This window comes from Egretta garzetta, unplaced genomic scaffold, assembly GCF_000687185.1.
Source record: "Egretta garzetta isolate BGI_Z169 unplaced genomic scaffold, ASM68718v1 scaffold692, whole genome shotgun sequence".
Classification (NCBI taxonomy): domain Eukaryota; kingdom Metazoa; phylum Chordata; class Aves; order Pelecaniformes; family Ardeidae; genus Egretta; species Egretta garzetta.
In genome coordinates this window covers 823,192-823,603 of record NW_009258787.1, presented here as the reverse complement: position 1 = coordinate 823,603, position 412 = coordinate 823,192, and the positions used below count along the sequence as shown (strand labels likewise).

The following is a 412-nucleotide window of genomic DNA, read 5'->3' as shown; positions in this document are numbered from 1 at the left end:
GTGCCCCCCCTCGCCCCCACCCCCTCCCCCCGCCAGCCCATCCTCAACATCCGTGTCTGGGGCGTTGGCTGCAACAATGGCAGGTGCCGGGGGCTGGGGCAGACCTAGAGGCAGGGGGCAGCTCTTCAGAGACTTTGCCTTTGTGGCCAGCGACAAGGACACCTGCATCCTCAAGTGTCATGTCTTCCACTGCAACGTGCCCGCCAAGGGCATCGCCAAGGCCCTGCACGAGATGTGCTCCAAGGTGGGATGCAGGGGCCCTGGAGGGTCTGGGCACGGCCCGGGGGTCTCGGGGGTGAGGGAAGGCACCGGGACCCCCATGTCTTGCAGATTGTGGCTGAGCGAGCCGGAGCAAGCAGTGGGCGGCCACACACCACGATGCTGGAGGCCATTTCCACCGAGGGCCCGCCGC

General features: G+C 67.5%; 1 protein-coding gene across 1 annotated transcript in view; it reads left to right on the top strand.

Annotated features, from left to right (window-relative positions):
• The window catches only part of APBB3 (amyloid beta precursor protein binding family B member 3), a gene marked incomplete at its 5' end in the record, with an annotated part of 11,402 nt that overhangs the window by 7,158 nt on the left and 3,832 nt on the right, over window positions 1–412 (top strand). Inside the window, 3 exon segments of the mRNA XM_035889198.1 lie at window positions 37–83; window positions 115–244; window positions 331–410. Coding sequence (XP_035745091.1) covers window positions 37–83; window positions 115–244; window positions 331–410 — 257 coding nt within the window.